The sequence below is a fragment of the Mirounga leonina genome, unplaced genomic scaffold (assembly GCF_011800145.1).
Source record: "Mirounga leonina isolate KUSES-001 unplaced genomic scaffold, KU_Mleo_1.0 Mir_114, whole genome shotgun sequence".
NCBI lineage: Eukaryota > Metazoa > Chordata > Mammalia > Carnivora > Phocidae > Mirounga > Mirounga leonina.
In genome coordinates, this window is record NW_023270265.1 from 23178612 (window position 1) to 23193408 (window position 14797).

The following is a 14797-nucleotide window of genomic DNA, read 5'->3' on the forward strand; positions in this document are numbered from 1 at the left end:
ACATGGGAAAAGTGGAGGGGGGACAAAGGCCTGGGGGAGGGCTGCTCTTGACTTGTTAGAGGAACAACAAAGGAGTCCTTTGGGACTAGCGCACAGGGTTGAAGGGGAAAGTGGAGGTGAGCTGAGGGGTGAGACCACGTAGGGCCTCTTAGGCCACAATGAGGAGTGTGATTTTACTCTGGGTGGGACCAGAGCCCCTGGAGGGTTTTGAGCAAGGGACTGGCATGATCTGATTTTTTATTTTTAAAAGGTCATTGGCTGCAGTTTGGAGGCTTAACTGTAGAAAAGTGAGAGTGGACACGGGGAGACAACTGAAGAGGCTCCTCATTCATCCAGGAAGAGATGATGGTGGCCTGCCTGCAGCTGTGGCAGGGGAAACAGTCAGAAATAATCAGATTTAAGATGCATTTTGGAGGCAGAACCTCTGGGAATTGATAGTTTGAATACAGGAATGAGGTAATAGCAATCAGAGGCACAAAAAAGAAGTGCTGGATGAATGGAAGGGACAGTAGGTCCTATAAGTGCTCAAGTGGGGAAGGAATGCCGTGGCCCAGCAAGGCCTTGCCGAGCAGGGGCTGCCGGGCTGGGTCTTCCAGCCCAGGAGTTTTCATACAGGTGAGAAAGAAAAGGCATGAGCAAGGGGCCTGTGGAAGGAAGATGTCATTTTTAAAGTCTGGGGTGTCACCTGCCTGGCCAGGGTCATGAGAAGTCAGGCTATTGATGGCAGCTGAAGACAGACTATGGAAGTTATACACAAACTTAGTCCTTCATTTAATGGGGCTCTACTCAAGATCCAAGAGCTTCTGAAAGCCTTTTATTGCCAGCTCTACTTGGTATAAGCTGGCCAAAATAAATCATAGAGACCCACCATGCCGGAGGCTCTTGGTGGGAATATGCAATGTTGGCAAATGCCCATCACTGCTCAGGGCTAGGGGTGCCGAGAGGCCTGGTTGTACACAGTTGGAATATATGGCCCTGCTTTGGACCCCCACTCCACATGGCTGGAGCCCTGCTACACCTGAGTCCTGGCTTCTGAAGCACTGTGTAGTATGGACACCAATGATGCCATTCTCTGCTTCAGTCGGAAACAGATACGATGTGCATGAGTTTTCTCCTGTCTCTGCTCAAAAAACATGTCTTCCTAAATGCCAAGGGGAGACTCAGGTGCCTGGGGAAAAAATCTTACCATCCTCTTTGAGTGAAAGGATGGGAAATGCAGAGGTGAATCCATTCATTCACTTGCTGACGTGTCCTATGTGCCCAGTACTAGAGATAAAGAATAAACAAGACAGGGGCTCCTGGGTGGCTCAGTCAGGTAAGCGTCTGACTCTTGGTTTCAGCTCAGGTCATGATCTCAGGGTTGTGGGCTGGAGCTCCGCACAGGGCTCTGCACTGAGCGTGGAGCCTGCTTAGGATTCTCTCTCCCTCTCTCTCTCTGTCCTCCCACGCCCCGCATGCTCTCTTTCTCTCAGAAAAAAAAAGAAACAAACAAAACAAAGCCATTGCCCAAAAGAACCTCACAGTACAGTGGGTTCCCAGATCTGTAAACAGGGTAACAGGCAAGCACTCTGCCCACTCAGGCCACAGCAGAAAAGAGTGTTAGGGACAATGGATCATAGCAGCCCCCCACAATGCAGCACCCCCAAAAGCTACATACCTGCCTGCTTTCCTGATTTTTGCTTCTCTCTCTGTCTTCGGGTGATGCTGTCCCTTAGCCGTTTAAGATTTTCCTGGAAAAAAATTTAGTTCATTTTAAAAGTATATACAAGAAATATACCCTCTAGGCATTAAAAGTTTCTTTCAGATTTTATGCTGTTTGCAAGATACATCCCATTGCAATAACATCTCCAACATGCAAATGAGGCTGAGTGCATTTGTGATCAGCCCCAGAGAAATTCAAGTACTCTTAGAAGTTGTGCCTGAGGAGAAGACCCCTTTCCTACAACAAAGCGTCTCCCCTCCCCTCTGGTTCCCAGCTCCTTCCTAGCCTTATAACCCCCTGCCCTCCTCCTTGTAGGCTCCTTTAGCCAAGCCAGTCCTGTACGTGTTCGCAAACGCTCCAGGCACATATCTGCCCGAGACTGGGTTTTCATGCCATTCCTCTGACCATGAGGGGGAGGATTCCTCCCCATGAGTCTGTTCCAGGTCTCGGTCAAGGTCCACCTTCTGCCTTAAACCTCTCCAGACTGCTCCGGTTGTGTAGTCTGCTCCACCTGGCGCTGAGCTATGCCGCCGGGCCCCGTGCATTTGTGCATGTGCGTGGCTTTGGGGGTGTGTGTGTTGTCTCTTCAGAGAGACTGTGCACGCTCAAAGGGCAAGACACGAGGCCTTACAGCTTTCTGAAAGCCTGCGGTCGGGTCTATCAGTCATTAAACAAATGTTGAATGGACATGCGAGGGCCGAAATTTTTTGCTATTTTAGTCAGTAACGACTACCTCAAGGTGTCCGAAATCCAAGAGAAAATGCCCCAAGGACTAACGTCTAGCCATCCAGAAGGGTCCCCTGAGGGAGCCACGGAGGTCAGACTGGGAGGGGTGTTTGGGCTGTGACTATGGCGGAGACTGAGCTTGTCCAGGAAGCAGCAGGAAACACTGGAAGGCGTGGGCTGGGCACAGCTTTAAGGCCTGACAGACTGGAGGCGGGAGGAGTGAGCAGCAAGGAGATCCACCTAGACACTATGTGGCAGGCACATGACGGTGACAGAAGCTGGCCCTGGGGGAATGGAACGGAAGGAGCAGATGCAAGAGGAAGAATCACAGAGCGGAACCAGGCAAGACATGCAGCTGGCTGGATATGGGGGACTGAGGGAGAAGAGCCCAAGGGATGGAAAGTCTCTGGAAGTGTCTGGAAGGTGACAGTGTGGTGAACAGAAATAGGGAGCCAGGAAAGGGAAGCAGCCTCAAGGCACAGTTTGTTGCTGGACATGCTGCAAGGCGTGGACACCTCAGCAGGACACACCCAGCTGGTGGCTGCAAAGGTGGGACTGGAGAGGGGACACGGACTCAAGAAGGACCTGAAGGGACCCTGGGTGGTGCCTACTCACGGGAGGGGAAGTGAAGGAGACAGAGAAGTGGAGGAAAGGGGCAGCCCGCGGAACGGTCTTCACACCCACCAGTCCCTGGATGGGGGATGCTCTAGAAATACCAAGAGGCTCTTGGGGCACAGAGTAGTGTCAGCTCCCATGGGCTAGGATTGCCTGCATGTCAAATACGAGCCCCTATTGTCTGCCACACCCAGGAGTTCTGGGCAAGTTCGTGGGACCAGGAGAAGCCTCTCGGATACAGATGGAGACGGAGCGCTAACATTTGTTAGGCGTTTACTGGGTGCCGGGCATGCCGAGTCCTTTACGTGGTTTACATCGTCCAGTGTTCACCCTTCACATTTGAGGTGGGAAACAGAGGTAGAGAGAGGCCGAGGTCATTCAGCCCCACGTGACCGAACAAGTATGTAACTCGGGCTGCCTGGCCCCAGAGCCTGCTCTTAATGACTGCGAAACACGGGCAGGTGACCTGGCCAGGAGAAAGAACACTGTTGTTTGCCCAGGGCCAGGCTGTCCCGGGAGGAGGGAGGCGGGCCAGCAGAGCAGGGGACCCTCTTGCAGGGAGCACTAAGAAGGCAGAAAGTGTAGCGAAGGGAGCACAGACTCTGGCGTGAGAAAGGGCTCCTCTGAATCCTGACTCTCTACCTCTCCGAGCCTCAGTAGTCTGTAAAATGGGAAGAGTGGTACTTCTCTTGCATGCACGCTGGGAGCAGCAGAAGAGATTAGGTCCATTCAACACTGAGCATTGTCAGTAGGCTGCTGGCACAGCTGGACAAATGCTGCTCGATGACTCACTTCCCCACTCGTCACCACTCTGAGACAGGACCCCAATCTCAGCAGTAGGTGGGTGCTGCTCCCACTGCCCCTCCCCCCACCGGCAGGTGTGTCAGGTCTTCTGAGGACAGAGATTAGAAGACACACCATGGGGAGGTGGAGAGAAAAAGCAACCATTCTGGTCCTGCCTTGCTCTCCACTTAGTGGGTAAGTGGTCTCGGACATGAGACGTCTCCTAACACCCTAGGCACAGCTTCCTCTTTTTAATATGAAGGAGTTGGACCGTGAATATGCTCCCTAAGGTCAAGTTTGAGTTCTCTGGATTGCTTTAAATTATGCACGGAGTACACGTATGGAGTTATATAGATTCTTACAAAAATAACAGGAGTCTTGGGCGCCTGGGTGGCTCAGTCGGTTAAGTGTCTACCTTCAGCTCAGGTCATGACCTTAGGATCCTTGGATCGAGCCCTACGTCGGGCTCCCTGCTCAGCGGGGGAGTCTGCTTCTCCCTCTCCCTCTGCTGCTCCCTCTTCTCGTTCACTCTCGCGACCTCTCTCAAATAAATAAATAAATAAATAAAAATCTTTAAAAAACAAAACAAAACAGGAGTCTCCTCTAGGAGCCTTGTCCTCCAATCCCAGTCGCCTGAGTGGTCACCCTTGGGATGGCCATGGGGTAGCCTCTCCTGACCTCTGCCTCTGCCTTTGTATACGTGCCTGCAGAAATACAGTTTGCGTGTGAGGGTGCTCTGACTTGGGTGGTTTTAGGTCTGTGACTTGTTTTGTTGTCTTAATCCTATTTCTTGGGAACTGTCCAAGTTCTCTGAGTTCAAAGGTGTGATAGTTCTGTGGGAGTGTTGGCACTACGAGTAGAGAGAAGGGCTCTGAAAAGAAAAAAAGCCAGAAAGCCAAAGTATAGGGCCACGTGCAGAGGGAAGCGGCAGCTGAAAAATTAGGGTTGACAGGTGAGTCTTTGTTCCTGATCTCTAGCCTCACGACAACCAGAAAAGCCATCCAGCTCTCAGCCCGGGGGTCGTGTGGGTACAGACGACAGGGGACAGACATACACATGCAATGATTCGCAATGACACTCAGAACACCAGTCATGGGCCTGGCCACAGGTGCTCCGTTAGGGCAACACACAAGACAGTGCGGACCTCGCCCTCCCTTCTGCCCCGTGGAGAAACGGACCTGAAACACACCAGACAGAGCCCGTTACCTGCTGGAAGCGGAAGGACTCCGACCGCTTCTTCTGGTTGAGCTGCCACTCTTTGAAGTGGAGCACAGCCTCATCCACGTTGACGATGCCCAGCTTCACCTGCTCCTGGAGCGTGATCAGCTGCCGCTGGCCTGGCGTTTTCATCCCAGCAAAAGGGTCATATACACTCGACTGGGGCCTGTCCCTCCACGGTCGGACGAGAGGCTCTGGAAAGGATGGCAAAACTCAGGATGACAGCTCCCTGACTGGGGCGGGCAGGCAGATGAGTGGGGTTAACGAGGTCGGTCACGAGCTCAGAGGACGGGTCTCAAAAGAACAATTACGTGTGGAATGAAGAAGGGGGGGCATATGACATTGAATCAGAGAGGGGGAAGCAGCTAATAATTTCAAAGCCTGTTACACTAAAGTAGACAAGGCCACAGCATTTTAGGAGGTAAGAACAGGATCCACTGGGCAAGTCAACAGAACCCCCCAAACCTGAATGATTGGGAAGCCACTAGACTAGCATTTCTCCACTTAGACATTATTGACATCTTGGACTGGAGAGTTCTTTGTTGTTGGGGGGCCATCTTGTATGCTGTAGGATTTGTAGCCTCATCCCTGGCCTCTACCCACTAGCATCCCCTGCCTCAGCTGTGACAACCAAAAACATCCCAGACATTGCAAGCATCTTTGGGAGGCAAAGCAGGGAAATGAGAAATCACCTCCAGTTGAGAACCACTGCTTTAGACTAAAATCCACTCCCAGGAAAGAATATACAGGAAATTCTAGGCAGGATGCTTTTCCCAACACACTCCAGGCCTTTACTGTCCTCTCTGCCTCCAAGCTGCATGGGCACCATGACTGTGGACCCATGGGCATGAAATGTCCAAAAGACTAGAATGTCAATGGAACCATGATCTAGCTCCAATGTCACCAGGCACAGATTAGGTGCTGGGTCCCAAGTGGCTCTCCTTGGGTTGTTCCTCTGCCAACCTCTCCTCCACCTGACAAATTCATGGTTCTCTGTTTTGGAGATTCTCAGGAAATATGAAGGCAACCCCTCTCTTTCTCCAGGCTGTGACTCCACTAAGTTCTGTGGAGAATGAGTTCCTTGCAGATGTGATGGGGCCATTGGGGCTTGTGAGGACAACCTGACATTTTATTGCTCATTTCACATAGGGCTATCTCTGATTCTAAATTTCTCTAGCAGGACCCCCATGGGCATTGTGATTCAGGGAGAGAGCAAGAAGAAAAAAGAGAGATGACTTCAAAGTTCATTTATCATTCTTCCCAACCATTCACTCAGATCTGTCTATACACACCCACAAATCTTTCTCCCAGATTTGCCTTCTTCAAGGCTGTCTTTAATTGTGCTGGAAGATGGGATGTGAGGAGAAAACAAAATGCATATGCCAATCAATTCCACTCTCCTACTACCTAAGTCCTTGGGATGCCTTCCAAAGCTTAGATGGTGTCATGTCTCCTTTTCAAAAGAATCATCGATGGGATAACACTGAATGTCTCTCTCTCTTTTTTTTTTTTAATATTTTTATTTATTTATTTGACAGAGAGACAGCGAGAGAGGGAACACAAGCAGGGGGAGTGGGAGAGGGAGAAGCAGGCTTCCCGCGGAGCAGGGAGCCCGATGCGGGGCTCGATCCCAGGACCCCGGGATCGTGACCTGAGCCGAAGGCAGACGCTTAACTGACTGAGCCACCCAGGCGCCCCAATGAATGTCTCTCTTTAGCACAAGGAAGTTAATCAAGAAAAAAGGAGTGCTTATCTCCTCATACTTCCTCAAAAAGTCTTTTGAGGAGGAAAAAAAAGGAAGAAAAATGTTACGCAACTGCAAGCAAAATGTCTCTTAAATAAAAGCTGAACGAAAGTGTCATTTAGCTAGTAGATAGGGTAAGTAAATAGCATGGTAGGACTGCATCTTTAGGTAAAGCCTGGGTGCCAGGCTACCCACTTTCATCCTGTTGGCACCAATCTCCCCATTGCCACTGTGTTGTGTGCTGTCACCGACACGTTCCGGCGTGTTCATGTTCTCGGTATGATCAATTCGTACACTATTCCAGGGAACCCCAATCTCTTCCCCTCTCCCCTTACCATCAGTACACCACCACCCAAGGGGTCCCCTGGGCCTCTCTGTGTTTCAAAGCTAAGGAGACATTACACCTGCAAAGCACTGAAACATGAGCACTTCTACCACCCGGAAGTTCAGGTCATACAAAAGGAAGCTGAGCACATGGAGCTTACCTTTCCTGATGCTCTCTGAGGAAACATAAAAGTTCCCAGGCCGCTCCTGACTTTTTTCTGCAAAAACTATGAGATAAAGAATATTCTAGGTAAAAGCCAAATCAGATTTCTTTTTCCAAAGGGCTTTATAATATTTTAGATACTTACTGGAAAAATTACCAAAATCTTATACAAAAACAGAAATGATGGATCACATTTTGGACCACTATATGCAGTTCTGTAAGTCACAACTCCAGGAGGAGGCAATGAGGGTGCCAAAGCTCAGGGGATTATGGGATGAAGACAGCCCAAATAGAAAAGGTCTCAACGCCAGAAAGACAAAGCCAGCCAGAGGACACGATGGATCATTAAAGGAAAGGGTAATGTGAACAAGGACGTGAGCTGGGCCCTGGAATCCCCGAACACCTCGAAGCTGGACAATAAAAGGAAGTGCCACTCAACACGTCAACAGGTGCCATAAGACAGAACTCAGAGCAGTGGGGCAGATAAAATGCGTGCACAGCTCCAAAGGGACTTAGATGAAGTCAGTCGTGAGCAACGGACCTGGCAAAGCTAACAGGAAAAACGGAGAAGTGACAGATGCTTACTTGGTGGTAAGAACGCATAGTGATGAAGGTTCCCTGGGCTCTGGAGAATACTCCCTGGATTCAAATCCTGCCTTGGCCAATTAGGAGCCACATGATCTTGGACAGGAGGCTTGGCCTGTCTCTGCCTCAGTTTTCTTATCTATAGAATGATGATGATAATAGTACCTCCCTCCCTGGGTTGTTGTGATGATTACATGAGTTAATATATCGAAAGTGCTTAGAACGGTGCCTGGCACAAAGAAGTACTCAACATTAGCGAAAACTTGAGGTGGATGCCAAGAGCGCAGCAGTACTTGGGCATGCTGGTTAACACGACTGATAATCTGCACGGTGCGCTACAGTTTATAAATGTATTCTCCCATCTGACCCTCACTATCAGGCTCTGCAGAGTATATTAGGTATTATTATGATACATGCATTGATGTATATGTGTATCATTTTGAGACCCATTTTACAGATGAGGAAAGGAAAGCTAAAGAGAGTGAAATGACTGACCTCATGTCCCAGGCTGGGAAATGCAAAGGCTGGGACATGAACCCAGGGCCTCTGGCCTCCAGACCACTGCCCTTTTTGTCATCCCCTGCCTCTCTTTTCTTTGCTTCCCCAGTTGCCTACCCAAGTCCTTTGGGGATCTTTAGGAATCACCCGTGCCCCTGTCCTAGCTCCCCACAGTGAGCCATAACACTAACGCTCTCTCCTTCCCTCCTGCCATTTAGGAATTATCAATATATATTCACATGCTTCTTCATTTGGGTTCCCTTAGAAGCAGCCCTGGGGACAAGGATCCAGGTGCACGGAGTCAATGTGGGTAGTGATGGAGGTGAGACAAGGAAGTGGATAAAGCCATACAGGGTGGGTATCCAGTAAGTTACTGGGGTGGGCAAGCTGGGGAGCTCTGGAAAGCAATGCAGAACACACAGCTTGGAGTTCTCCCAGCAGAAGGGCAGGGGTGCTCAGCCACCAGCCCATCCATCACTGGTTGCTGGGGCTCAGGGGTGCTAACCCCCCAACCCTTCCAGCCTGCCTCACAAAAGGGCAGAGGAGGCTCCGGCTGCCAGAGAAAGCGGTCAGACTAAGAAACACGGGTCCTGACAGGCAGGGTGCAGCCAGTGGGCACAGAAATATACAGAGCTGGGGGATGTGGGCAGGGCACCAATAGTGTCTGCTGCACACGCCAAAGGAGATGTTCCCCAGGGGAATGGCAAACCACAAGCACGGAGAGTACTGGCTATCTATAATGTCCGTTGGCTGTATTCCTACTCAGTGTAGGATTTGCCAGGTTTAACAAACCAAAACCAAAACTGAAAAAAAAAAAAAAAAAAAGGATGCAATATTTGAGAAAGAAATTATTTGCTGTTTGTGTGAAATTCACATGTACCTGGTAACCCTGTACCTGGGGCTCTGGTTGAGGGCTACCTTCCCCAATTTGTGATCGCCTTTTGTCACACCTTCCACAACCTTCTTATGCTATTAAAAATGGGATGGGGGTCAGGTGCACAGTTCTGACAATTCTCAGCTCTTACAGTATTTGGAATCCTATCAATACAAGCAAGCCCTAAAAGACAGCAAAACTGAAAATGCATCAGCATCTAACTGATATCCCAGGGACCACTATGAAGAAGTCAAACCCAGCTCTCACCAATTTGTATCAGTGTAGGTAGGTAGACAGCCTAGCACAGTGGCTGAAAGCCGGGACTCTGGAGTCGGATGCCCTGAGTTCAAATCCCGGTAATAGTGACCTCTGTAAGTCTCTGTTTTCCTCATCTGTACAATGGGGACGATAACAGCCCTTACCTAATACGTTATTGTAAAGACTAAATGACATGTTCCAGATAGAGTACTCTTGGTAGGTTTCAACAAATGTTAGCCATTAAAAATTAATAATAATATTATTTCAGGAAATAAAAATTTACCAGGGTTCTTGCCATTTGGAGTAGAGGTAAGTCTTTATATTGCACATGAACGCATCCAGGAAAGCCTAAACTGAATGTGATCATGGCCAGTGAGCCAGCTCCAAAATCTGCCCCGAGCTCTAACCCCATCTCCTGGGGCTGGTTGGAGACCATTCAGAAGGGGACAGTCTCTGAGCAATGGTTCAGAAGTTAAGAGGATCTAGGGAATTCCTGCTGAGGAGCCCCGAACACCCCACTGAGCATCATTCCCTGCCACACTTGCCTTTAGAAATGTATGGCTCATTGTCGGGCAGGTGGTGAGTGCCAGGAGCACTGGCCTCTGGCCTGGGCACCGGGACAGGGGGTCTGTTGGCCAGGTCCACATTAAAGGCCTCATCGTCATCCACCGTGTGATACACATCTTCTTCCTGACCACCATGGTGTAGCTCCCTCTCCAAACTGGCCATTCCCATGCTGTTACCTAGAAACACAGAGAAAGGCGCCAGAAAGTAGTGACCAAACAAACCAGGTGATTGACAGTCATAAGAACAGAGAGAGTGACCATAACTTCTTTGTCCAGTACTGCCCTTTGGCAAAGACCTTCCCCTATATCATTTCCTGTATGATTTACTGAGAACCCCACTCGAAGCAACTGAGAAAACGCTGATATCACCTTAATTTGCCACCCATCAATGCAGCAAAAGGGAGTGAGCATTAGGCTCTATCATCTTAATTTAATTGCTAGGATTCAGTTATTCATCCCATTGGGACTAGAGAAAAGAGAGCATAGCCTCCAAAGCCGAAGGACACTTGGAACCACTGCCCCGGTGCCCGGGCAGCAGCGTGAGGGTGGCCAGGAGTCCTCCCCACCAATGGCTCCAGCATCCTCATCCTCCCCATCAAAATGACCACAGCAAATCCTTGCTGTGGACCTCCTCTGTATGAACTGCTATCCCAAGTATATTACCCACATTACCCCCTTTGACTGTACAACAACACTGTGGAATAACTACAATCATTATTCTCATTTTGCAAATGCAGAAACTGGGGCCTTGGGGAATTTAATAACTTGCCCAAAGTTACGTAGAGCCAGACTGGCATCCAGGAAAGCTGGCTCTAGAACTTGTCTCAACCTCCATGCTCTACTGCTTTTTTTGCAACCTTTGCCCCCACTCTGCCCTCCATCAACCAGAAAGATTTAGGACAGAAGCTTGCCGCTCCCCCTCTGTCCCTGGGGTCCCACAGCCATAAGGTTTTCCCTGCCGCCTTTCTGGTGATCTGTGCTGGGACCCGAGTGTAGTGTCCCCTTGGCTTTGAGAATCTCAGCAGACCCGACTGTATGCCATTGCCCTTCATACGCATGAGCTGTGGTGACCTCGGGCACATCATATAACCTCTCTGAGCCTGATTTCCCTCTGAGCCCTACTCACAGGAGTACCGTGAGGACAAAATGAGACGGTACAGGAATGGCACCCAGCTTGGCCTACACATAGTAGGTGTTCTCCTCTCACTTCCTTCTTATCCCCAGCACGACGCATTCAACGTATCTTTATTAAATGCCTATTTGAGATACAGGAATGAATAAAGCTTGGTCCTTCTTCCTGTGGGATTTCCAATCCAGTGATTTATTGGAAGTCTTTTAGTTGCATCTTTTCTGAGCTGTGGGGAGACCGCTCTTGGCTTTCCTGTGTCCTGGTCCAGAAGACTGACCGGGGGTCCCAACTCATCCAGGGGCTCTGAGTTCTAACGCTCTGCCTTCAAGAAAGTTTACAACTACTGGAGAAGTTCCCACCTATTCATCTTTGAACATCCTGTACAAGGGCATGAAGAAATTCTGGAGAGGCTTGTCTGATGTTAACAAAATGAGGTGTCCTGGGAGAGCTGCTGGCTACCCTACCAGTGACAGTGATTCCCAAGGTGCCTGCCCCCATGCACACAAGTTCTCAATTCTGCTTTTATAGCGTGAAAGCAGCCATAGACCATACTAAATGAATGGATACAAAGTGTTCCAATAAAACTTTATTTTCAAAAACAGGCAGCTAGCCAGGCTATGGTTTATCTACCACTACTCAGAACTGTTTTTTCCTCTTCACTGTCAAAACTACTTCTCCCATCCTGAATCCCATACTCTTAGCATCCTGCTTTCTATGCCTACTTCATCAACAGACTCCACCCCCTGTTTTATAAATGATTATAAATGATCGGACAGAGTTAAGGAGTTACCCACACAATTCAACACCCTCCCTCTCTGATCTTCAATGATAATGACGACGACAACAACAATCATAAACCTTCATTGCTTGCTCTATGCCCAGCCCCGCTCTGAGGCCCACTAGACAGTAAGTCATTTAATTCTCACAACATTCACCTGAGAACACTGAGGCCCAGGGGAGTTGAGAACTTGTCCAAGGTTTTCCAGCCAACTGAAGGGGGAACTAAATACAGATCAGAGTTCGTGTTCTTAACCATGACACAAGGCTCAACTTAACAATGTTTATGTATATTCCCCTATGCTCTCCACATTCACCAGAAAGTCATCTCTTAAGGGCACTTGATCACATCTTATTTTTCTCTGTGTCCTCCAGCCCAACATCCAGAGCAGTGCTTTGCTCATATTGGGTACTCAATAAATTTTAGTCAAATAAAAATAAGCATATCCATTTTAAAACAGGTCTTGTTGGAGGCAACCTGTTACCCAAATGAGTGGCTCCAGTGGTAGGAACTCCTGACCTACTGTAACAGGCTAATGGGGCAGCTCACGGGGATGGAGTGTCTTCAATCATCACACCATATGCCCATTCCTGTGGCAGCCCATTCCTTTAATGGAGCAACCATCATATGGAACCAGGCAATGTTCTTACATTTGCTTCTCTTTCCCTATTTTTGCTTCCCTGCTCACAGTTGCAAATTACCTTCTAAAAACTTGCGGATCATAGAATCCTTAGTGGCCCGAGAGAAACCATCTCCAGGGATTGGATTAGATGTACTGGCCTGAAGCATTTCGACATCTAGAAGAAAAGGAAACTGAGAGTTTATATGTTGTTATTCCACACAGGCAAGGAGATTTTAGATGGATGTACAAGATTTGATGAATCAAGAGATCTTGAATCAAGAGATTCAAGAATTCATGAATCCATCCATCTTCCCATCCATGCATGCATCCATGCATGCATGCATGCATCCATCCATCCATCCAACTATCTATCTACTTAGTAAGAACCCACTGTAAGTATGAGGTATAAAGGAGAGCAACATTTCCTAGACCACAGGACTCAAAAGATATAGATATTATGCTCTTTTGCATTTGAAACAATGGGCTTAGTTTTTAAATGTATAACCATTGCATTGTTTTTAACAACCAAAAACCCATGGGAAGCAGGAATAACAAAGAATAGGTAAACTGTGGTTTACTCAAACAACGGAACAGTATGCAACAGTTAAAAAGAACATGTTGAGCCACTCTTATCAACGTAGTGCCATCTCAACAACATAATAGTACCATCTCAACAGCATAGCAACAAGAACTCTATTTCTAGGTCACCCATGGACTTGATTATTTATAGGGAGGAAGCACATTGACCTTTGGTTTTCACTATTAAACATAAACCCACAAAGACCAAAACCATGTGTGAAAACCATTCAGGTCCCATAGTAGCTTCTACTCTAACCCAAGTAACCAACAGTGCCCTATTACTTTATGATTCTGAAGTATGCTTTTTGGGAGCAAAATATTTCAGCCTTGTATTAAAAGTAGAGCTTTGATATTATCAAAGATTGCATTCACTAAGTCATATCACACAATTACTGAGAACTTATTTGCTTAGGCAAAATAATGTAGTTTGAAGTTGAATAGTTAGCTTTGAGAAAAAATGGTTTGATTTTAATCAATATACATAGATATGCCATTGCCTTACCACTTTGATCTTTGGGGACCAGCTAAATAAAATCTGGTGAATTTGTATGAAGATTTCGATGCAACTATTTATGTCACATTTCCCAAGAACAGTCACTGAAAAGAGGTCATGATCATGAAGTAATGTGAAGGATAATAAACTTCATATGACATAATCCTCGCTTTGAAACAAAATATTTGTATATACATAGAAAAAAAAAAAGACTAGGGAGAAATACATCAAAATGCATATAGTGGCTATTTCTGAAGCAGTATAGATTATGGACATTTTATTTTCCATTTTATACATGTCTTTCTCTTCCAAATTATCCACAGTGGTTTCTGGGGCTTTCATAAATGAGAAAAACCTTATTAACACTTTTTTTTTTAAGATCCAGGTAGGGGCACCTGGGTGGGTCAGTCATTAAGCGTCTGCCTTCAGCTTAGGTCATGGTCCCAGAGTCCTGGGATCGAGCCCCGCATTGGGCTCCCTGCTCCGCGGGAAGCCTGCTTCTCCCTCTCCCACTCCCCCTGCTTGGGTTCCCTCTCTCGCTGTGTCTCTCTCTGTCAAATAGATAAAATCTTTTAAAAAAAATTTTTTTTTAAATAAAGATCTGAGTAATTATGACCAAATATGTACAATTAGATTGTCAAAGCAAAAATAACTTCAGGTTATTGAAAAAATAAAAAAATAAATTGTGGTTCACCTGTAAATTATCAGATCAATTGATTTTTTTAATTATAAAAAATGACAGATTTTAGGGGCGCCTGGGTGGCTCAGTCGTTAAACGTCTGCCTTCGGCTCAGGTCATGATCCCAGCGTCCTGGGATCCAGCCCCGCATCGGGCTCCCTGCTCCGCGGGAAGCCTGCTTCTCCCTCTCCCACTCCCCCTGCTTGTGTTCCCTCTCTCGCTGTGGCTCTCTCTGTCAAATAAATAAATAAAATCTTTAAAAAAAAAAAAATGACAGATTTTAAACTTTCCAGGGACCAGACATTACATTATTACAAAGCACAGCTCTTACTTCCATACTCCTGTGATAATCAAAATATAAATTTTATAACCATAAAAAAACATAACATTGAATGAAAAAGTTGCAGACTGATGTTTTCGGAATGATATGGTTTATATAAAGTTTTAAGGCCTATAAAACA

The 14797-nt window shown here is 47.4% G+C and overlaps 1 protein-coding gene across 3 annotated transcripts in view; it reads right to left on the reverse strand.

Moving 5' to 3' along the window:
• PIK3AP1 (phosphoinositide-3-kinase adaptor protein 1) overlaps window positions 1–14797 on the reverse strand; it is a 113376-nt gene that overhangs the window by 20794 nt on the left and 77785 nt on the right. For all 3 annotated transcript variants that reach the window (XM_035026150.1, XM_035026133.1, XM_035026143.1), the window contains 5 exons: window positions 12665–12760; window positions 10036–10233; window positions 7274–7339; window positions 5033–5238; window positions 1658–1730 (listed from right to left, as the gene is read on the reverse strand). In XM_035026150.1, the coding sequence (XP_034882041.1) occupies window positions 1658–1730; window positions 5033–5238; window positions 7274–7339; window positions 10036–10233; window positions 12665–12760 (639 nt within the window). The remainder of the gene's footprint in view (window positions 1–1657; window positions 1731–5032; window positions 5239–7273; window positions 7340–10035; window positions 10234–12664; window positions 12761–14797) is intronic.